Genomic DNA, 22,654 nt, shown 5'->3' with positions numbered 1-22,654 from the left:
GTATGTAACGACTAGCTTCTTGTTTGCGTGCTCTCCACACAAGTAATCTCCTGGCTTTACGTCCACTCTCATAATAGGTTTGTTTGATAAATTTTGCTTTTTTGGTCACTTGATTTTCATAAAGTTAATTTAAAGTCTTTCGAGCCAAATTTAATTGTTCTAAACTATCTACATTATTATTTCTTTGATGCTCCTCCTCCAAAACCTTAAGTTCCCTAGTCTTATCAGCAATTCTTTTCTCTTTTTCTTTTTTCCTATTTGATGACCACATTATCAATTTACCTCTGAGAACTGCTTTAGCGGCATCCCATAATACACTTGGAGAAATATTTTCTTTATTATTGTGATACATGTAATCTTCAAGCTCCTTCTGAATGTATTGTTGAAATGCTGTCTCGTTAAGAAAACTAGAGTTTAACCTCCAGATCCTTTCTTTTCGTTTAATATCTAATTGTATTATTAAATAAACCCCTGCGTGATCCGAGATGTCTCTGACTCCAATTTTACAGTCAATAATCCTATGTCTATCAGAATTGAGCATGAAAAAATAATCTAGTCTAGAAAAAATAGAATGAGTGGGAAAAAAAATGTATAAACCTTTTCATGTGGATGTATGTCTCTCAAAACGTCCATCATGCCTAACTCTTTCATTATTTTTTTAATATGTAGTGCCTCTGATTGTATATTTTTCGCCTTAGATGAAGAGTCCAATGAAGGATGCAAGTGAATATTCCAGTCCCCCCCACATATCACCACCCCAGACATTTCCATACATAATAAGTCAAAAACTTTCTTAGTAAATTGTTTATTATGCCCAGGAGGTCTATAAATGTTCACCAATGTAACCTATTTATGATCAATGAATCCTTTTACTAAAATGTATCGTCCATCAGCATCTGCCACCTGTAAGGTAAACTGAAAATTTACATGATTTGAAATGAGTATTGAAACTCCTCTTGCATTGCCATGTTTAAACGAAGAATAATACGAATTTTTAAACCATTTTTTTAAGTTTCTCATGCTCGGTATCTGAAAGGTGCGTTTCTTGCCAAAATATGACATCCTGCTTTTCTCTCTTCATTTTAGCTATAACTTTACCCCTTTTTACAGGATTGTGTAAGCCATTTACATTAAGAGTAATGAAGTTATATTTCTCTCTAGTCATTTTATTTTTTAGGGAACGTTATTATTATTGAACAGCTTGACTGGCTAAGAAAAAAAGTATAAAATGTCGGTCTATCTAAAATAAAACATAAAAAACAAATGAACAGGAACAAAATCGACTTCCAAAGGTGAAGTGCCATAATCACTTCTAAGCTGAAAGTGGAATCCTCTAAAACCAAGGGAGTCCCTCTCAATGCGAGTTGTATCCTCTGACTTAAATCAGAGCAGCTCGCGTGGTAGAGAAAACAAGCATGCATTTCCCAGCGGCAAGGTCCAGATTACACTTAGAGTTAAGGAAAGCTGTTAAGAAAAATCTCACCGGTGAACATCAAGATATTGACCTTAGCTAGTGGCGTCTATGTTACGGCGAAATTCTTTAAATTTTTCTTGAATGTCTTTAATCCTCTCCCGTTGACGTCGTGAGGTACCCGCCGATTTCACCATCCTTGGTCCAGAAGGGTCCTTGTATTTAGTCACTTGGTTGAAAGTTTCGGTATTAATGACTCCTCTTCCCTTCAGGTCATTCGCGGCTTCTTGAAGATCTCTGTAAATCACTGTACCGGTTTGGAGGTGAACACGGAGACGCGCTGGGTGTAACGTCTGGCAGCGAAGTTTTTTTTCTTTAAGAGCTCTTCTAATGGGTGCATAGGCCTTCCTCTTTGCCAAAATGTCACTGGTGTAGTCTTGTTCGAAGAAAATGCGTTTCCCTTTGTACTGAATATCTTTCCTCTTCCAAGCAGATTGAAGCACCCGTTCTTTGATTTGAAACTCTAGAAAGCATAGGACGATTGATCTCAGGTTAGCCCCTTGAGGAGGTTTAGCAGCAAGTGAGCGATGACACCTATGTATTCCGAGAGGGGTGTCGGGAAGAGCTAGCTCTGTTTTGATAAATCTCTCCACAAAACCCGTTATATCATCTCCTTCGGCTTCCTCTTCTATGTCGTCAGGGTTCCTACGCGGTTTGGAAAAGTATGGAAAAGTATGGAATTTGATTTGAGTTTTTTCCAGGTCTGGAAAAGTATGGAAAAAAGAAATCAGAGTTTGGAAAAATATTTGTGTTTCCAGACTATTGCCTCTATTCAGTTTTTTAATTTATTATACCTGCAAACTAGTCACTTTGTGGCGAAATTAGCAGTTTTGAATCAAAATACATCATTTATGTTAATCGTTTACATCCGAAGAGTTATTTTTTCGGGGTGAGATTCTCATAAGAATTGCAAATGGGCTACTACTTTCCCATAGACTGGAGTTAGTCACGATCTTTCTTGGCGCTCTGTATTATTGTTGCCTCTAGTAATTATGTGTCTGGTTTTTAATTTCCAACCTATTTTGGGTTAAAACAACCCAAACTCAATTTTCAACCCAACTTAGGTTGTTTTTAACCCAGCATTTTTTTAGAGTGTGTACATTAAAAAAACAAACAAACAAAAAAAATAATCATAGTTTGTCTTTTTATTATTAATAAAAATGTAATAACTTATTGTTCATTTAAAATCACTTGCCTTTTCTGTTGATGTCACTGCACGGGCTACTGGATATGATCTAATCCATTCCTAATGGATCATGTACTGTTCTAATTTTTTTTTTTCTCATTTAATATCCTGCTTCCCTCTGAAATACTGTTGAAACATAGTCAAATTAAGGAAGTACAATGGGTTGCAAACAGCAGTCCACTTAGACTCTAACATAACATAAAATTACACATATACCTCTAACAAAAGGATAATAGAAAGGAATATAGTTTCATAATAAATAAGAATTTGTTAACCTACATTTATAATGTTTGTAGTCCGTGACACAAGATTCTCATAAGAATTGCAAATGGGCTACTACTTTCCCATAGACTGGAGTTAGTCACGATCTTTCTTGGCGCTCTGTGGCGTGACAGATCGCTGTAGCGCTCGTGAACCAGCCATCTCTTTGGCTTTACTAGTTACAACACAAAATGATTGAGAATCTGAAGGTATGTTGAAAGATACAGTACAACTTACCAAAATCTGTCATGTCACATGCAATCGATTAATCAGCGTTTCAACCGCAGAAAGGCGTCAATAAAACAGCTTGTAAAAATGTCACATTTAGCCTACCTCAGAAAAGCCTTACAATGTCCAATAACTCATCATTTAGCTACAAAAATTAACTTTGAGTGGAGCATTTTGCTAAATATATGCTCTATAGGCTATTACATATTCATTGTATTTGTACTTAACATGTGCTTCTATATTGAATACATAAATCTGTTTTATGACAGTCACCATTTAAATGTTTAGGCCTACATAAAAAGAGTAGAAAAATAATTGTCACTTTGATTATAACGTTATTATAAAAACTTCCTTATGTGTAAGTTAGCCTATATGTAAGTAACTTACGATCAATTTAACCTAATATTATAATGACGTACCAGCTGTGGTTCCCTGTATTGTTTACAGCATTAGTTGAGAGATTTTTTTCTTTGAGGAAATTTGCCATGTACTGTACCTGATAGGCCCAAATTAATCAATACTGAATCAAAGGTAATCAAATCAAAATCAAATCGCAAGCTTCTGAATCAAAATCACATTCAATTATGAAATTTGTCAATGCTCAGCCCCGGTGCCAAAATGTTTTATTTTTTATTTTTTACTTGAAGCAAATGTTGTTTTTTTCCATTTATGTTCTTTTCAGAGTGCACCAGAATGCTTCCTTTACATGTTAAAATCACAAAAATCTTCTCCTGGGGGAGGATGCCCCCAGACCCCCTACAACTATCTACTTTCTACATGTCACCTTTTTCACCTCTCTTCACTTTGCAAATATGTTTATAGAGTTACAAATTTCTAATATATTACGGAAACTGCTTGTGCTACTCATACTCGTAGGCTACTCTATAAAAATACTTTGATACATATAATATATGAAACATATAATGTTTCATATATTATATGTATATATGATATATGATAATATATGATACATATAATGTTGAGAACAGAGCAGATGGATAAATCACAGAAGGATCTCTATAAAGGAAATGTATCGAATTAATAGACAAATTAAATATTCACGCCTATGTAGCGAGTGGTATGGCCGGAAAGGGAAACAAACTAAGTCATGACAACTTGTTAAATGGAATATATTAGTACTTGTAGATTTTATTCCCAACAAAAGTTACACAGGTACGTGGTTTTTAAGAAGAGAAGGGCCTAGGACATGAATACTAAATACAAAACTTTATTTCAACAATCAAACACTAATTTAAAAATCACTAAAAGACTGTAGGACCCGGACTACAAACATGAAGCAGTGACATTTCCTCTCTCAAGATCCATTAATCAGTTCATGTGAGTACAGTTGTTCAATATTAATATTATAAAGCGGCGAGAATATTTTTGGTGCGCTAAAAAAAATAGAAAAGGAGACCGAGGCTCACCAATGGCAGAAATCGTTTGGAAGGAGGTCTGGAAATTTGAGTATGGAAAAGTATGGAATTTTGAAATGGAAAATGTGTAGGAACCCTGTGCCGTGGATCCGTATATTGTTTCGACGTGAGCGTGCCTCTAAGTCTTCAAGCCGTGTCTGGAGTTGTTCCTGTAGTTCGAGTGAGTGGGATAGTACATCTCTTGCATCCGTGTTAAAGGTACAATATGTAAAATTTTTGCAGTAAAATATCCAAAAACCACTAGGCTAGTGTTATATATTTTGTCCAGCTGATGACTAACAATATCTCTAATGTTTTCAACTACTTGTAAATCATGAGAAAATTCCCATTCTAAACAGTGACACGGGGCAGTGCAGTCGCCTGTCAATGACGTCAGTTACCTTTGTTACCGCCTTTACTGACGTAGAAACCACATGACAACAGTGCCGTGGACAAATGCGGAAGTAGTGTCTAGCGTCCAGCAAACCACTAGCTTGCTTCAAGCAGTTCCTTATTTACTTCTTGCACGTTTTATGGTGGATTGTGTTACTTATTTATGGAACAGAATTACTGTTTACCATCTTCCGCTGGTTCTGTCGACAAGGACAGCTCCCGTAAACTCATGACCGGAAAAGAGGAAGCGAGCGCCGGCGACTGTGTCATAATAAAAGTCCCGCTGCTCGTGAGGCGTGTGTTGATCAATCGCTCCAGCTCCTCGTTCAGCTCCACAACACTCGCTCCTGCTCTGCTTCATACTACAGTAACGTTAATAATTGCATCCACGAACATGAGTTCTTTCAGACTCCAATCCCTATGCTTTTGCACCGTCCGTTGAGATGGAGACCACATGTCCCAAGTTTCCGCTCTAAAACTTGGCGTCATCAAACTACGCCTTTGTTTTGAATAGGCTTCTAGCGACCTCTAGCGGAAAAAAAATATCACAAATTGTACCTTTAAAGGCCTCCAAATCATTGATTCTGTCCTCAGCCGCCTCCACTCTAGTCGTTGCGTCTTTTATGTCGGTCTCAATAGCGTTCAGTTTGGTGTTCATTTCTCCTCTAAAATCACCAAGCTCCCTTTTGAGTTGGTCCGTTGCTTCGTTGATCTCATTAGAGATGTCCGTGTGTATTTGTTTTATTTCGGCAATGATGCTGGCCTTCATATCCTCCATGTTATCGGCGCTCGTTAGCTTGTCAGCGCACTCTGTGTTATCCTCGCTGTCACTCGGTGATAAAACGTTCTCTTCTGAATTGACCGAAGTCTTTCCTTTGTTTCTTGATTTCCGTCCCCCTGGCATTATCTCTAGTAACTTTTATATCAATAATATAACGTTCAACCTTGAGGGGGATTCAACCCCGCCGGGAGCTTTAGAATTATGCGACCACTCGCCTCTCCGCCATTACCGGAAGTCCAAGAATGTTAATATTTAAAGTAAAAAACAAATAAAGTAAGCAGGTTCCATATTCATTTCAGTATCAGCAGACACAAAATGCTATTTTAAAAAGTAAAAAAAACTATACAAGTTACGTAAACGATAAAAGCTCATTGTGGTTTCTCAGTTTGAAAGATTTGAGCAACCATAACAATGCAAGAAATAGGAATTTTGATATAGTAAAATCACTCCTTGCCCTCCTGCCGCATTTCATGTGCAGCCCTGACATCATGTGCAAACAACCTACAGAGAAGGCATAGAACGTAGCGTAAGCTTTGTGAAGTGTGAGTGTTTCACACTTTTAAAAATTAAGAGGCTGTTGTGTCGACCTCGATTTATTGCAATATTGAGCTGTTCAATTTTATTTTGATTTTAGAAAATAATGAATCAAAGCTTAAGGCTTTTCTCCAATGTGAGTTCTCATGTGGTCTATAAGGTGTCCTCTTTGACTGAAGCTCTTTCCACATTGTTGGCAGGTATAAGGCTTTTCTCCAGTGTGAATTCTCATGTGGACTATAAGCTGTCCTCTTTGACTGAAACTCTTTCCACACTGTTGGCAGGTGTAAGGCTTTTCTCCAGTGTGAACTCTCATGTGGACTTTAAGGTATTCATTTCTAACGAAACTCTTTCCACACAGTTGGCAGGTGAATGGGCTCTCTCCAGTGTGAGTTCTCATGTGGACTATAAGGTGTCCTTTTTGACTGAAACTCTTTCCACACTGTTGGCAGGTGTAAGGCTTTTCTCCAGTGTGAATTCTCATATGTTGCCTGAGGGTTTTTAGCCGTGTGAAGCCATTCCCGCACAGAGTGCAGGTGTAACGCTTCTCTCCAGTGTGAGTGCTCATGTGGGCTGAAAGGTTTTCATTTCTAATGAAACTCTTTCCACACTGTTGGCAGGTATAAGGCTTTTCTCCAGTGTGAATTCTCATGTGGAGTTTAAGGTTTTCATTTCTAATGAAACTCTTTCCACACTCTTGACAGGTATAAGGCTTTTCTCCAGTGTGAATTCTCATGTGGACTTTAAGTTTTTCATTTATAATGAAACTCTTTCCACACTGTTGGCAGGGGAAGGGTTTCTCTCCAGTATGAATTCTCATGTGGACTATAAGGCGTTTTTTATGTATGAAACTCTTTCCACACTCTTGGCAAGTGAAGGCTCTCTCTCTAGTGTGAACTCTCAAGTGGACTTGAAGGTTTCTATGTTGATCAAAAGTCTTTCCACACTGTTGGCAGGTGAAATAACTTTTAGTTTCAGTCTTTTGAGCTATTTTTTGTAAGGAAAATTTTGTTGATTTTTCTTCACTCATTAAATTACAATGTTCTTTCTCTTCATCCCTTTCATCAAGTTCATGACTCGCCTCTCTCAGTGCCATCAGATCTAGGGTAAAAATAGACAAAAAAACAATTTAGACATTTAAAGCATCAAAATCAACAACATGTATGATCTATACCCTATCCTATCGTGTGGATCAGGAATGGGCAGCTTTGGTACTAGAGGGCCACTGTTTTGCAGAGTTAAGTTTCATCCCTAATCAAATACACCTGCCTTTAATTTTCAAGCATTCCTGAAGACTTAAGGCTGATTTATACTTCTGCGTCGTGAGTACCCCGTAGGTACTGTGAGTACCCTGCGTGGCCTAGGATGTAGCCTGACGTGCACCCCTTCCAAAATGTTACATGTCTATTCTAAAGTATTGTTTAATGTAAAACATGCTGAAGATTAGCAAACAAGTTATCAATTTATCAAAATGATTAGTTATTTCCCCACAAAAGCTGTTTAATCAGCATAGTGAAGCCTCTCATTCATTGACATCCATTCAAAAAACAGCCTCTGGTCTTCCCCTGTACCGCGGGGGGGCGGAGCATCTCCAGGAACAGGTTTGGTCATTCCTGCTCTAGGTTCAACTCATCAGCTCTGATACTCTAATCTGAGACTGATGGTTATTTCAAATAAATCTACAAAGTGTCCTGTTGAGGTACTCCAGGGCAGTTCAGATTTTTATGCCCTTGCCTAGCTACTTTAACCCTTGTGCAGTACACTCAAGGTGCTCGCACACCGGACACATCTTTGAGTGCATTGTTTTCTATTGTTTCTGAGTCGTAGCTGGGCGCCGCGGACATGCATCGAATGTCGGCGCCGGTGTGTGTACACTCACAGAAAACAATGCGTTCCAATTTTATGTCACAGTTCCCTTGTCTCTCGGACTCAATTTCCCATCATCCTCTTGTCTTCACACCTGCACTCACTTCCCTCGTCTTCTTCCCATCATCACAAATCACCTACACCTGGACTTCCTCATCAGCACTGCCTTTATAATGGACTCACTCCCTGTCCATTCTTGATGTTGCTAATGTAATGTTATGTTGTTGTGGTTAAGTGTGTTACGTTGTTCTATATTCCAGTATTACTATTAAAGCCTATTTTACTGTATTAATTTTTTTTTTTTTTTTTTTTTTTTTTTTTTACTTTTATTTGTATTTATTTTAATTACAAAGATAACAATGAAAAAAACAAAAAGCAATATTAACAGAGAGGGAGGAAAGAAAATTATACATATATGAACAGCAAATGTATGTTTCACAACTGTATACATACATATCTGTGCTTATTCCTAGATATCAATGATCATATATGTACATGCACGCCCACATACATATAAATACATACACCCATATAGATATATATAAATACATATATACACGTACACCCCCCCCAAAAAAAAAACAAAACAAAGCCAAACAGGTGGGGTTAACTATTCCATTAACAATTACTGTATACTTAGCTGAGGATATCTTTACGTTCTTTATATTTCAACCACTTTTCCCAGTCACACTTGAAAGCACTTTTTTTCATCTTTAAAATATATGTAAGTTCTTCCATAACCCGGATTTCTTCAATAATTCCAAACCATTGTTTACAATTCAAAGTAGAATCTTTAAGCCAATTCCTAGTTATAGTTTTTTTACAAGCCACAAGGAGAATCTTACATAAGTATCTATCACTTTTAGCTACTATGCCTTTAATATTTCCCATCAATAAAAACAAAGAGGTTCTAGGAATTTTATATCCTAACACTTCAGTCATAACCACCTGCACATCATCCCAAAAAGACTTAATTTTCTCACAACTCCAAAAGATGTGTGTATGATCCGCTTCTAACTGTCCACACTGTCTCCAGCAAGTCTGCTGCCTGGAGACTTGCTTGCTTTTGATCTTAGGTGTTATGAAGAAGCGGATAAGGCACTTCCAGCAAAACTCTCTCCATATTTGTGAACTGGTAGTAGTTTGGTGTATTAACCACATCTCATACCAATCCGTTTCTGGTATTTCAGTTTTTAATTCTTTATCCCACTTAAATTTTATATATAATGTGGAGGAGGGACTGCAACTCATCAACACCTCATACAGAGAAGAAATTATTCTTGGTAATACATGGTCATAGGCATCAATCATCATTTTAATAAGGGAATGAATATCGTTTGCTCCAATTCTCCTTTTTTTATTGTAGTAATCCCTTAACTGTAAATATCTAAATAAGTCCTTATTTCTTAGTCCAAATTTTTCCTTTAAATCCTGGAAGCTTCTAATTTCACCATCTGCAATTACACAGAATAATGCTGTTATTCCCTTCTCCTTCCACTGCTGAAATATTGGATCTTTCTTTCCTGGTTTAAATTCCTCATCATAAGTAATCCACCTAAGTATTCCAATTTCTTTCTCCAACTTGAGATGTTTAACAATAGAATGCCAAACCTTCAATGAGAATGTCATTATTGGGTCCAGTTTGTCTTCACTATAGCTATGAAATTCACTCTCCCCTATCAATGACTGAACTTGAATATCTTGTATATTTATTTCTATGTCTTTCCATTTAGCTATGTAGCTGGAAGTGCACCAATAAAAGATGTGATGTAACTGTGCTGCACAGAAATAATTTTTTAGATTTGGAAGAGCCATACCACCTTTTTCTTTAGGTAATTGGAGTGTTGAGTAACGCACTCGAGGTCTTTTACCCCCATATGTACCTGGATATTACTTTGTCCCATTCAAAGAATTGCTTTGGTGGGATTTCCACTGGGAGGGACTGAAACAAATAAAGTAAGCGCGGTAGGATATTCATTTTTATTCCTCTTATCCTATCACTAAAGCTAGTGGGGTACGTGGACCACCTCTCAATGTCACTCTTTATATTATTAGTAATTGGATCGTAATTTGCCCTATATAATTTTGTTAAATCTTTAGTTATATTTACACCTAGGTATTTTAGGCATTTTGCATCCCAATTAATTTCAAAGTTTTGTTTGAGTTCCGTGTTTGGTTTACAATTTAACATAAGTATTTGGGTTTTTGTTACGTTCAATTTATATCCGGCACATTCATTAAATTGCTCTAATACTTGCATAAGATTTGTGAAATTTTTTTGGGGTTCAGCTAAATAAATCATAACGTCATCTGCAAAAAGACTAATTTTGTGTTCCATACCGTTAATTTCAACCCCTGGAATCAACGAGTGCTGTCTGCTTAATTGAGCCAATGGTTCAATGTAAATGGCGAAAAGAGAGGGACTAAGACAGCAACCCTGTCTAGTTCCTCTTTCCAGGAGGAAACTTTCTGATAGAGACCCATTTATTCTTACTCTAGCTGTTGGATTTTGATATAATGACTTGATACACTGGACAGATTTGTTATTAAATCCCAACTTTTCTAGTGATAGGTAAAGGAAATCCCAGTTAACTCTGTCGAAAGCCTTCTCGGCGTCAAGACTGATTAGAGCGACAGATAGTTTATTTCTATGAATCTTATCTATTATATGAAGAGTTCTTCTTATATTATCATATGTTTGTCGACCTTTAACAAAACCAGTTTGGTCCTCATCTATCAGGTCTGATAAAAATAATTGTATTCTAGATGCTAGAATGGAACTATAGATTTTATAGTCTGTGTTAAGGAGTGATATGGGTCTATAATTTTGACAGTATTCCCTATCTTTTTTCTCCTTAGGGATTACAGAAATTATAGCCTCTTTCCATGATGGAGGAGTTTTTCCTTCTTTTATGACCCAATTGAAGGTGTCCCTTAATAATGGCATCAGTTCTTTATAGAAGGTTCTATACCACTCTGAAGGGAATCCATCACTCCCTGGTGATTTGCCTGATTTAAATTTATGCATAACTTGTTGTAATTCTTCAGTGGTTATTTCTGCAGTTAGACTTTTATTTTGTAAATTACCAATAGATGGCATATCTAATGTATTAAGGAACTCTTGTACTTTTGTTCTATTCATATCAGAGGTCTGTTTGTATAGCTCTTCATAGTATTTCTTAAAAATATTTCCTATATCTTTTGGATCATGTTTTATTTGATTTGTTTTAGGATCACATATTTTAGTGATTAAATTATCAGTTTGTTGCTTTCGCATTCGCCTTGCTAATAATTTAAGCGCTCTTGGTCCTGATTCATAGTAAGTTTGTTTAAGAAATCTAGCCTTTTTCTCAATTTCTAACTGTAATAAGTTGTTAATTTCCTTTCTTATTTCTCCCATTTGAGACATCACCTCTTTATTTGCATTATATTTATGTTTATGCTCCAATTGCTTTAGTTCTGAAATAAGTTTTTCATAATGAGCTTTCTTTTCTTTTTTTAAAGTGCTTGTAATTGCTATTAATTTTCCTCGAATCACTGCCTTAAGTGCATCCCATAGTATAGAGGGGTCCACCTCACCATTGTTATTTTCGTCCAAATATCTTTTTATTTCTATTCGAATTTGCTCAACTATTGATTCATTGTTTAATATTCCTAGATTTAATCTCCACAGCGTGTTTCTTTTCTCCCCACCCAGTGAAATCTTCACATAAATAGCGCTATGGTCTGATACGTCAGCAACCCCAATTCGACAATTCTGTATCAGGTGTCTATTTTCTTCTTGTAAGAGAAAATAATCTATTCTAGAATAAACAGAATGTGTGGCAGAGTAGTGACTATAATCTTTTTCTAATGGGTGTAGTTCCCTCCAGACATCTATTAGGCCCATTTCTATACATATGTGATTCATGAGTTTGGTTATATGATTTTTGTTTCTTTTATGGCTTGTTGTGTCCAAGTCATGGTTTAGCACTATGTTTAGGTCCCCTCCACATATACATACCCCCTCCATTTCCTTTGCCACAATATCAAATAATGCTTTGAAATACTGTTTATTGCTTTCTGGTGGGGCATAAACATTTACCAAGGTTACCACATTACTATTTATTGTTCCTTTAACAATAACATATCTTCCTTCCTTATCCTTTACTTCTTTACAACACTCAAAATTAACACCTTTTGGAATTAAGATAATGACCCCCCTCTTACGACTGGTTGAACATGAACTATAAAAGATGTTTTTAAAACCAAATTTTTTAAGTTTTTCATGTTCCTCATTTGATAAGTGAGTTTCTTGTAAGAAGAAAATATGTTTTTTTTCCTTTTTCAGCTTAGCTATCACTTTAGCCCTTTTGACTGGGTTCCCCAATCCATTTACATTCAAGGACATTATCTCAATGTCTCTCTCCTGCATACAACTCTCACTACAGTAATCTTCGTATAATGATAACCCCACTGGCTAACATTTGAACAAGTATAAACAACTAAACAACTTTTACATGAACCAGAACATATTAAGTGAACTAAAATGGTATCAACTGACCTCCAGATGGAAATGTTCACCCAGAACTTGGGGTTTTGAGTCACTGTCTCCATTGAGAGGGAAAGCCTCTGCTGAACGGAGGGCCCCCTTCTAGATATGAGATGCAGCCTGTTATAGGTTATTGCACTCATACTAGATATATTATTTTCTTCAATGTCCATGTCTCCCGTAAGTCAATGCATATACATAAAATCCCCTTACTGTATTACGGTCGTCAAGCCCGTTGATCCCCCTTAACTATTATGTATTAGACCTTTGTTCACGTCGTCATATATGGGGTCTCTTACAAATTCACCGGGCTCGTCCGCCGAAAATCCTCCAGCCGTTTCCGTGCTCTTCTGCTTGTCTCTGCTCTGCGCTCTCTGCTGACCTGCTGCCATGCTGAATTTTTCCGCGCCTCGAATCGTTCCAGTAAAGTTGTGGGGCCAGCTGCTTCTTCGGAATCCGCCACTTTATATCCTCTGTCGCGCAGATCTTTCTCCACTTCTTTCGCGTCGTTGTACGTTTTGATTCCGTTATCCCAGTGAACCCTCATCTTAGTGAATGGGGTTTGAAAGCGGATCCCCGCTTCTTTCAAGATTTTCTTGGCTTTAACGTACGATTTGCGTTGCTGCACCACAACCGAAGTATAATCGTGATCGAAGAAAATCCTCCGCTCTCCGAGTGTGATTATTCTCTTCTCCCAGGCTCTTTTCAGGACTTTCTCCTTTGTATTATATTGTAAAAAATTTACCACGATTGCCCTCGGGGGTTGATCTGCTTTAGGCTTCGGTGCCAGAGCTCTGTGCGCCCGCTGAATCTGACAATCAGTTTCAATGCCAAGTTCTCTCCTGATAAGTTCTTCAACAAATTGGATAACAGGCCCCTTCTCCGTTTCCTCTGGCACTCCGAAAATCCGCAGGTTGTTCCTTCTGGACCGCGACTCGAGGTCAGTCAGCTTTCCCGTCATCTTTTTGTGTTCTTGTATAAAATCGTGTAGTAGACCATCAGTCTCGGAGCTCCAGCTCTCCATTTCCTCAACACGCGTCAAAGTGGCCTCGACTTTTGCATTTTGTTCCGTTATTTCTTGTGATGTTAACGCGAATTTCTGATTGATGTCCTCTTTAAACTCATCTAGTTCGCGCTTCATCTGAGTTTTAAGCTCATCTTTAAACATCCCGAGCTCTGTTTTCAGCTCGTTGCGATATTCCCGTATCTGCTCACTTATACTGTTTAAACCCGCGCGCAGAGAGTCTGTAGTTTCTCGGTCGCCATCTTCTACTTTTTCTTGCATGCTGTCCGTTTCTTTTCGTTTAGAGCTTTTATCTTGCTTTTCGGGGTTTCTTTTGGTTTTAGATTTAGTCCCTCCGCTCATCTCTCAACACACGAAGGTGTTCAATAAGTAAATATAAAGTTTAGCGGAGTTTTAAAACTGACTTAAGGGAGCTCGCAGTTTAACCTGCCATCTTGTTTCGCTGCCCAACCGGAAGCCCTGTATTAATTTTTTTTACTCAACATTTGGAGGATAGTTTTTGGAGGATAGTGGTGCTCTGCAGCCATCTACTGGTAAAAGTGAGTTTTTTTACTTTTAAAACTGCATTTTTCAAAAGATGGGCAAAAATCTTACACTAAACCATCTCAAATTATCCATGTTATCCTCATGAATGAAAGTTAGAAATGTGGGTCTTTTATAAAGTGAATTGTACATAAAAAAACTGTTTGTATATAAACCTACTCAAAAACTGCACAAATCTGAAGTAAACTGACATTGCTCGTAATGATTACTGAGATGGCACAATAGGACGGGACTAAAATCACTGAGAAGATCTGGTAATAATTACTTACCCCACCTCCTCATGTAAAACTAGGCTTCAGTCTGAGCGCTCTGATCAGATTTTGCGTGGTTTATTTGATCAGTCAACTAAACTTTGGAATTTTCAGAATGCTTTTAGCCTGCTGAACTGTGTTTGTAAATCACGGATTGGCTCCGGCCGGTCCAAGAGAGACAGGCACTTTGGAATTTTTGCGACCCTGTCAGAAATTAAACCGAGATCCCCACTTCCTAGCTCTGGAGACTTCAAAAGGATCACACCCCCCTTGTGGGATAAGGACCATGTGGGCCCAGACAGACCAACCAAATTTTGACACCCACACAAACATGCATTGAAGATTGTAGGTGTAAAATATAACCGCTGTTGTATTTCAAATTGCATATAGTTATTCCCACTGTATAAGCTTAGCTAGGATTGTAGTTGTGCTAGTGTTAGTTTTAATGATGGAATTTGCCTGTTAACTATAACTTCTTTTTATATGCTTTTCTTACATGGCAAGTTTAGTCTCGTTATAAAGCTCTGTAAAATGCATTGTTCTGTTTTTTTTAATTGTACTGTGAAGAAAGTACAATCCAACCTGATACCTCATAAATTATGCAAATCAAGCCACAAGACAAGACAAAGGAAGTTTTGCCCGTTAAACAGGGCACCCTGACCATTTGTTGCTTCAATAAAAGACAAGCACAAACAGTTGTGTTGTGTCTCGATTGTCCTCGAATTATCCATCGCCTTCTCTCATGCACGTCTCTCTCGGCCGCCTCAGGCAACCGTGCTTCCATCACGCGCTTATCTCCTTTCGGGATCACCACCTCCGGCGAGAATTTTCATGTCCTCAGCTCAAATCTTCCCGCGGAAACGGAAGAAGCCAACGAAACTGCAGCAGCACTGAACATCACCTGTATCTTTTGAAACTCAGCGCAAACTAATGCAAGTACCTTTTCTCTATCATTAGATGCGATACCTCTTATAAGATCTAATGAAACCGATTTCTCTTCTGGCTCTCAAGGACTGTTAGTAAGTTTTGCTACTTGTTTTCTCTCTTTCCCTTTCTTTACTTTCACTTCTATATATATGTATATGCCCTGTGTATATTTAGACATATAACCTCTGTATTAGTAGTTTTCATATATTAAATGCATTATATTCATGCTCGATTGTTCTGTTGCTCATTCAGAAAACCCAAGTCACTTTAACATTCGATCCAGCACCATTGCTTTATGCTTTGATAAGAGGTTTATTCTCGTGGCCAGAGAATAACTTTCCTTATATAATATTCTGTGAAAACTAAGTTTGCTGGACAACCTTGGATAGTTTCTCTAAACAAATATTAAGCTAGAACTGATCATATATGTAATTGATTATAATTTGTTGTCATTGATTTACATATATAGCCTATGCATAATTCCCTCTTGGGTCGATATATGCATCATAATTTGTCATAAGGCTTTATGATTTATTATATTCATATATTTCGCGCAAAGCATTAATAATAGAACTTTATTAACCCTGTAAGACCCAAATATAGAAAAAAAAATTAGTTTTTGTTGTGTACACGAGGCAGCGGCGTGATCACTTGAATTTTCTTATAAAATTGGAAACAACACTAAAATAGGCTACTCAGACATTTATGGTAACACAGATGTAACATCTTTCAAATCTGTGAAGGGTTAAAGATGCAATATGTAATATTTTTGCAGTAAAATATCCAAAAACCACTAGGCCAGTGTTATATATTTTGTTTACTTGAGTACTTATAATATCCCAAATGTTTCCAACTATTTGTAAATCGTGAGAAAATTGCAATTTTAACCAAGGCTCCGGGACGTGTGAGGAGTCGCCTGTCAATGGCATCATACCCGCATTACCTTCGGTTTCCGGATTTATTTTGTAGAAACCATGGAAACACCAAAGACGCTTTAATAAATCACATGTTTTACTACACAAGGGAACAACTTTTTTATATATTCATAGGCAGAAAACGATTTGGTCTTAAATAGCTTAACATGTTTAGTCATATTGTTTAAATCTAATTTTCTTGTTTTTTTGTGAGTACCATGCTTTACCATGCCTCAAAGAAAAACACTATTTTGTGAAGTAGCTAACATAACAATCAGATGCAGCTTTATTTTTAGTAACAGTAATACAGAATTTTCTCATCATACAATACGTTTTAAAATTAATTGTATGTCATTTATCAACACAAGCCATCCAGCATTTAATATGATATTGTAAAATTGATCCATCTTACTGCAGTGTGTAACAGTGTCTCACAGCAGCCGCCGAGCGAATGCATGTTATAACATCATTTTCAACACACTCAAATCAGGGTATATGCAGGAATCCTGAAGTTAATTTCAAGACCTTTTGAAGACCTTCTCAAAATATTTTAAGACCTCATCGCACTTCAAGTTCTAATCAGCAACAAACCTTTAACTTAATAAACAGTTGTAGTTTGCAAATAAATCTTTAGAGCACAACCATACAACCACAGCTCAGATAAGCTCGGAAGAAACAAAGCTCAAAAGAATAAATTAAAGCAAGGTTTATTAAAATGTACATTAACAATCTCATGATGTAACTAGTTTTGTCCTTGCCAGAGGTGAATGTCTTAGCTTTGTCAGAATCCAGAAACATTAACTTGGAAAATATAAGAAATTCCTTTGAGTTCAGTGAGTGGAGATTCACCGCAGTTTTGAGACACTGAGCTGATCTCACTGACCGAGAATGCTGTTTTTTTATAGTTATTATGGGGATGAAAATAAATTCAAACTCTTTTGACAAAGCTTGAACAAAATGTAATACCTCATAAAATCGTGATTAAGACTTTTTAATACCTTTTAAGGGCCTTAATTTTCCCAAAATGGGAATTATCAACTTTTTTCAAGACCCTGCGGACACCCTGCAAATGTATCTAATATGATAAACAGAGCTGCATTAACTCATACTAAAGGGTATATTCTCTGCTCATACTCATGACCGGAAGCAGCGCTACTGTTAATAGTAGTAGTATTATCTTCTTTTAATAATAATTACTATTATCTGTTTTTTACATAAACACTGAATGACAAACAATATCTGAAGCCCCACCACCAGTTATGTTTAGTTAAAAGGACAAATATGCATTCATGATTGCCAAGTTTTAGTTCTCGTTAATCCTGTAAAGCCCACTGTTGCAGAATTACAACATCACTTTCAACAACTTTTAAAAAAGGCCTGCAAATGTTTTCTTTTTTTTCTCTCAAGACCACATTTACGTAGTTAATGGGTTTTGTTGTTTGTCCTCACAATGCTATTGGACAGAATAAGTGTTTATAGGTCCGGTCATCTGGGTAGGGTTGCACCAGCCGTTCGTAAGTTCTTTCTTAAATTGGAACGTAAAGTCCACACTAGTGGCTTAGTAACTACTAGCTAGTTTGTAACTTACTCTGTACTTTATTCGGTTGCACCATTTGTTCTTAAGGCAGAACGTAGCTAGTAGCTCGTAAGGTCTCCGTAAAGTAATGCGTAGCCGCATAATATGACGTTTACCTTCAGTTATCCTTCAGATACAGGAGCAGAAGTTGTTGAAATTCCTCGAATTTCAGTTTATGCTTCATTCGGACTTATTTTGCCTCACGTAGCAAACAGTAAAAATAAGTTCCCATTAAATATAATAGCCTACTACTTAATCATAAATGTTTTTATATGTAAATAACATTCAGAAACTGTATTTGAAACGAAATTAATAAGGATCAATAAATAAATACTGAAACAACAACAAAAACATAACATGTAAACATTATGACTGATTTTATTTGACATGCACAACACGGAGTGATAGGACCGATGCACACAGCGGTGCGCTGTTTAACGGGTTCGTGTTGAAGAGTGTCTAACAAAGTAATCTTTTCACATGATGTTCTCTCTCTTAAAATTTAAGAGAGTGTAAATGTCAGCAGCATCATATATGTGTAAAGAATTAAGTCTGTCAGGTAAAGCAAGAGCTTATTGATGCAGTTCAGTCAGTCTACTATTTTATTCCAATCTTTACTCCTGATAGGAGGCTTCCGTAAATATTTAGTGTATACGTAGAGTTACGCTTCAACTAACTTTAATGGTGCAACACAAAAATATTTAGTAGTGCGTAAGTTGTAACTTAGTGCCCATTTACGTCAAAACTAGTCTACGTTGTAACTTGCGCACAGCTGGTGCAACTGGCCCCTGGCCATGAACTCACTCTACCTGCAAACTTCGCGTCAAGCTCATCTCCTTTTTTACATGACTGGATTTGTCAAGATTCAAGTAAGTAAAATTACATTTTTTTTTGTGTTTATTACAATGTCTAGAACACAGATATATTTAGTTAAGTCCATGTTGTAATTCTACAACATTGGGTCAGAGTGGTAGTCAAAATAGCCTGAGCTCCTACACATCACATAAGGACACTGCACTTCTCACATGGTCACAAATTGAAATTTAAACTGTTGGATGATTAATTGTAACTACGTTAGTTTAGCTTATACCATAATTAAACACAGGAATACATTGTATGTGGAATCTGAAACTCCATCTAGAGCAGTATCTGAAACTTTTAGTTTTTAACTTCTAAATGATCCTGAGTGTTGCTCAAATAGCAGTTTATAGCATTAGGAGCTCTGAATGTTTTGGGGGGATGCCTGTTGCATTGTTTAGAGACAGGTGTGAATGGTCTTGAATATGAACCTGTAAATGCTCTGGAGGGGAATGCATGTGCTCTTTTAGTATGATAATTAGAGAGCATAATAGGCCACACAATATTGTTTGAATGTAGTAGAGGAATTTTGATTTAGCATTTGCATGTAAATTATTATACTTAGTAGTGCTTCCCACAGGTTTGATATATACTTGCGGTGGTAGCCGGGTGAAAAATCCTCATTACCCACGGCACAGAAATGGTCTACATGTGACAAATAAAAATACTGTTGAAAATCAGACATTATTTGTTTATTGAAATTAATTTGAATTACATATTATACTATTACATTTAATTACATACTAATATTATGCATTATTATGCATTGTAAATTATGCAAAATTACAGCATTAAAATGGTTCTCCTTTTCCTGTGTTCTCCTTGCTGTCATTTAGTGTCTCTTTCAGTGAATGGGACACATTTTACTAGTAAAATTTATATAATGAATAATGTGTCAAATAATGTTCTTAGTAAATTATTTTAGTCTCCCCCACATGAAGAAAAAACTATGAAATAAATGGAAATCAAAATGGAAGTCATTAAATACAAATTTATTGTGTAACCAAAATACCAATAATTCCCAAAAGAAAAAACTATTGAAAAAAGAAATCGATTGCGGATGGTTTCATTAACTTAGGTGGATATAAAGTATAAAATATAATAATAAAAGCAAAAATGTGTCTCCAAATATACTTGGGCAGCCCGCCCAAGTAAAGTCTATGTGTGGGAAGCACTGCTTTGATGGATAATACTTAGATCTCTACCCTCAACACATGGTTTACCACCCTGTCTATTCTTTCAGTTTATCTACTACAATATAAGAACCAAATGTATTTTTCACTTATTTATTTTTTTATCTTTTTTCGTTTCAGAATGCCAAGATGTCATCGGACCACCCCCCACTGGATGTACATGATTGCTCATTTCCCAGTAAAGAAGAGAGGACGCTGCAATGGATACACAAATACCCTGTATCAAGTGCATGTTCGCCTGTGCTTCTCAGATGAAAAGAACTTAGGGACTATCACTGCAAAACACACTTCATTCAAACCACATTGAAAGTGATAGAAGAAAAAGTTTCATAAATAATTATTTTTTTCAATATTTTTTTCAATATTAATAAATGCTTATTCATAAAAATATGATTGTTGTGATTATTACTGATGATATATACTGTTATGGGGCAAAGTAAGCAATCAACCCTGTAAATGAATGCTTAAATGCTATGTATCTGTTCAGACAAAGTGAGTACAAATACAGAAATTCTGCTCCCAACTAGGCCCAATGTTGCAATATTACAACATTTCCATAAAAACTTACTAAAATATAATTTTTTTTAAATCCTTAATTTCTACATCAGAGACCTCCTAAAACAATATCTGAGATGTCAAAAAAAAAAAAAGCTAATTTTTTTTTCTATATTTGGGTCTTACAGGGTTAATAAAGTTCTATTATTAATGCTTTGATTATCATGATTGTAAAGTATGTGTAATGATATTAGTTATTTAATCAATTTATGAGCGAAATATATGATTGGAGATATAAGTACTCAAGTGAACAAAATATATAACACTGGCCTAGTGGTTTTTGGATATTTTACTGCAAAAATATTACATATTGCACCTTTAACCCTTCACAGATTCAAAAGGTGTTACATCTGTGTGACCATAAATGTCTGAGTAGCCTATTTTAGTGTTGTTTCCAATTTTATAAGAAAATTCAAGTGATCACGCCGCTGCCTCGTGTACACAACATATATCAGTTTTAGTAACTTGACATCGCAGCCTGTTAATTGTAAAAATAACATACATTCAACCAAATATATAAAAAGCTAAAGTATGTGTACAATAAAAGTGTTTAAATAATATAGTTTAGCCTCCAAATAGTGAATATGGAAACATTTGGATTTATGCCAAATTATAGGTTATAACGCCGGTTTCTGTTTCAGTTTAGCTTTAAATTAATTTGTTTTGGCTTAACGTTTATGTATTATTTTTATCATAATTAAAATAGTAGTGGTGCCCCCAAAATATACAAATATACCCGTGAGACTTATGACTGATTTTGTGGTCCAGGATCAGATTTAATGGAAACACTGAATTTTAAAGTGATGTGGTTACACATTACTACATTTACTCACTATAGTAATGAGTTAAAAATGCTTAATTACAAGTAACCAAACCCTAACTCTACAGTATGTCCACTTGAAGAAATGAATGAACCGACTGAGTGCATTCTGACATTTTCTGTAAGATTATATTTCTGTATATTCTCTATTTCTGTAGAGCTGGACATTTTAATAATGATCAAATGACTGAGTTCAGCTGTGAATAAAACCAACCTGTTTGTTCCTCAGTTTCTTCATTTTTCACTCTGAATGTTTCTTCAATCTTCATGTCTTCAGTCTCATCTTTAATAAACACAATCTTTATGTCTTCAGTTTCATCTTTAATAGACTCCATCTTTAGATCTTCAGTCTCCTCTTTAATAAACTCAATCTTCATGTCTTCAGTCTCCTCTTTTTTAAACGCCATCTTTAATAAGAGAATAATTAACATTTTTATTGGTCTAACGACCCGGTTAGACAAAAATTCTCCAAAAAACTAACGCTGCAAATGAATAAACTTCATATTTAGGCATTTATAACTGATGAAAACATGATTAGTTAGTTTGTTAGTGTTTGTTGTTCTCGTTCATGTTCATTGTTTGAGCAGCACGAGTCGTGACTCACTGAATCATTTCTCAAAGTCTTTGACTCAATTGAAAAGTTCAGTTTCTCCATCATGACTCTCCAGAGACTGAACTCGTGTTCATGATAAACTGATTTATGATATATAGAGAGAAATGAGACGCAGGTTTACGGTTTCTCATCAGTGGATTTGTTTTACTCACACAAATATCCTTCATTACACTTAGATAAAGAATCACAATGTTACATTAGTAAATAAACTAATTTCAAATTGTTTGAAAAAATATTAAAATCTAGACTGTTTCTATCGAATAAATCAGCTTAAATTCTTAAAACAAACCTTTCTTCAGCAGAATCACAACAGATGCAGGATCTCGACGCAGTCTTATGACGTCACATCGTCACTCCAAAATAAAAGTCCTGTTCAGACGCTGCATTGTCTACAATCACAGAAGTGCATTGAGTGTTTTACCAGTTAATCTTTGTATTAAAATTAAAACAGTGAGAAATATGATACAAACAATCATGGTAAAAAGGTTGTATGAGTTCATAAAGCAGAGTTCATTCATGTGTCCGAATTGAAACACATTAAAGGTCAAAGTCATATATTCAATTCAATTCACATTTATTTGTATAGTGCTTTTCACAATACATATTGTTTCAAAGCAGCTTTACACAGAATGCATGTCAACATTACAATTTAAAGAATGCAGTTAGCAAATAATTTAGGCAATTCATTTACAAACACTGTTAGCAGTTTAACTG

General features: G+C 36.0%; 1 protein-coding gene across 1 annotated transcript in view; it reads right to left on the bottom strand.

Annotated features, from left to right (window-relative positions):
* Nucleotides 1-22,282, bottom strand: part of LOC137005847 (zinc finger protein 569-like) — a 220,081-nt gene extending 197,799 nt beyond the window's left edge. Inside the window, exons 1-3 of the mRNA XM_067366476.1 lie at nucleotides 22,230-22,282; nucleotides 21,542-21,734; nucleotides 6,418-7,370 (exon numbers count right to left, since the gene is read on the bottom strand). Coding sequence (XP_067222577.1) covers nucleotides 6,418-7,370; nucleotides 21,542-21,734 — 1,146 coding nt within the window. The 5' untranslated portion in view covers nucleotides 22,230-22,282. The remainder of the gene's footprint in view (nucleotides 1-6,417; nucleotides 7,371-21,541; nucleotides 21,735-22,229) is intronic.
* Nucleotides 22,283-22,654: the final 372 nt, after the last annotated feature.

This window comes from Chanodichthys erythropterus, chromosome 3 (assembly GCF_024489055.1).
Source record: "Chanodichthys erythropterus isolate Z2021 chromosome 3, ASM2448905v1, whole genome shotgun sequence".
Lineage (NCBI taxonomy): Eukaryota > Metazoa > Chordata > Actinopteri > Cypriniformes > Xenocyprididae > Chanodichthys > Chanodichthys erythropterus.
This window is presented reverse-complemented; position numbering and strand designations above follow the sequence as displayed.